The sequence below is a fragment of the Volvox carteri genome (assembly GCF_000143455.1).
Source record: "Volvox carteri f. nagariensis unplaced genomic scaffold VOLCAscaffold_21, whole genome shotgun sequence".
In the NCBI taxonomy this organism is placed as follows: domain Eukaryota; kingdom Viridiplantae; phylum Chlorophyta; class Chlorophyceae; order Chlamydomonadales; family Volvocaceae; genus Volvox; species Volvox carteri.
In genome coordinates this window covers 14,547-16,383 of record NW_003307564.1, presented here as the reverse complement: position 1 = coordinate 16,383, position 1,837 = coordinate 14,547, and the positions used below count along the sequence as shown (strand labels likewise).

General features: G+C 58.4%; 1 protein-coding gene across 1 annotated transcript in view; it reads left to right on the top strand.

Annotated features, from left to right (window-relative positions):
* VOLCADRAFT_91393 (uncharacterized protein) overlaps positions 1 to 1,837 on the top strand; it is a gene marked incomplete at both ends in the record, with an annotated part of 15,522 nt that overhangs the window by 7,359 nt on the left and 6,326 nt on the right. The window contains 4 exons of the mRNA XM_002950977.1: positions 83 to 145; positions 512 to 685; positions 1,160 to 1,261; positions 1,522 to 1,696. Coding sequence (XP_002951023.1) covers positions 83 to 145; positions 512 to 685; positions 1,160 to 1,261; positions 1,522 to 1,696 — 514 coding nt within the window. The remainder of the gene's footprint in view (positions 1 to 82; positions 146 to 511; positions 686 to 1,159; positions 1,262 to 1,521; positions 1,697 to 1,837) is intronic.

Genomic DNA, 1,837 nt, shown 5'->3' with positions numbered 1-1,837 from the left:
TGACGCCTCTCTTCTTTTTTGCATGTATATTTCCCCCCTCCTCCTTCCCTCTTCCCTTCCCCATATACACACACACGCGCAGACCGCCCTAGCTGGCAGCGGTGAGCGGCTCAAGTTCGAATTGCTGCATGATGAAACGGCCCAGGTGGGCATTGGAGGGGGTGAGGGGTGGGGTGGGGTTGAGGAGGAGGGAAGGGAGTGAGGGGGAGAGGAGGGGAGAGGAGGGGAGAGAAGGGGAGAGGAGGGGAGAGAAGGGGAGAGGAGGGGAGAGGAGGGGAGGGGGGTAGCGGGAGGGATTGGCCGTGCAGACTCTCTCTCCCCCCCAAACACACACATGCACACACACACGCACGCACGCATACACGTGTGCACTTACGCAGCACCCTGTGCACGGTATACAGCCGGCATGACCGCTAACCGAAATAATGTGCTTGCCGGTATTAAAAGAACCCACATGTATGAAACCCTAAACCCCTAAACCCCTAAAACCCTAACTAAAACCCACACGCAGGTTGGCACCATCCGTGACTACATGGCGGAGGTGGAGCGGCGCAATGCGGCCCTGACCGAGCGGGTCATGCAGCTAGAGGCGGGTCTGGCTGGAGAGTCGGAAAGGAGCCGATCCGTGGCGGGCGTGACACGGGAGCTTCGGGCAGCCATTGACGGCATGCTGTGTACGAGCCAGGTACGACATGGGGGGGATACGGGGAATGGGGGAGGGGTTGGTGTGTGTATGTGGTGATGGAAAGGGGGGGCGGGGGATTGGGGTGCAGGGGTGTGCAAGCACGGGTGGAGTAGTGTGTATGGGAAAAGGTACGACACGGTACGGGGGACATGGAGAGAGGGATGACGGGAATGAATAATTATGTTGGCACGTAATTGCAGTGGTTGGAGGGGAGAGAAGGTGGAGTTTACGTTTGGCGGAGAGGGGGGTAACAGTTTGTATGTGGTTGGTCGCGTGTGTGTTTCGTGTGTGGCCGTGAGGCTAAGGATTGTTTAGGCCGGGGGTTTGGGGGGAAACTCTTGAAGGTGACAGGGCGAGAAGGTTTTGCTGTTGCCGTGGTAGCGCCGGGGAGCGGTTAGAGGTTATAACTCCTTCCCCGTGTGCGTGTGCATGTGTGTATGTATTGAAACCCCCCTTCTCCCCCCCCCCGCCCAGGCGGATCTCGCCCGGCTCCGCGCCACCATGTCCTCCCTGCATGAGGAGTATGCGGAGATGTCGAAGAAGGCGAGAAGGGCGGGACTGATGACCGTGTCTCAGGTAATGGGGAGGGAGAGGGGGGGAGATGATAGATAGGGGGGGAAGAGAGGGGGGGAAGGGCGGGAGCGGGGGTGCCGAAGGGGAGAGGTGGGGGCCCAAAACACAGGGTGGCGGGGAGCAGAACTTTGAAAACTGTTGAAAGAAGGGAAGGGGTTGGAAAGGATATGGACTAAAAGAAACCCACTCATAATCCCCAACCGACTTAACTGATGCAACTGCAAATCAACTACCGCTCCAACCGCCAACACCGTTAATGGCAGGTGGAGGACATTATCGACATGCGTCTCAACGGTCCCGTACTGGATTCCATCATCGCGAAAAAGGTATGCGAGTACGGCTGCGTGTTTAGGAAGGTGGTTGTGACGCGGTTAATGATGCGCTGTTGTCGGTTGCGACGTGGTCACGGAACGTTTGTTGTTTTCCTTTTTTCTTGCGGTGTGTGAACCTTCCACGCGTCGCCCGATTAAGGGCAGGGGGAGGGTTACGGGGGAGGGACGGATGAGCGGGGCTCCTCCGCTTTTTGAACTTCATCTTCACCTCCCCAAACCCCCACTCCCCCCAACCCCACCCCACCCC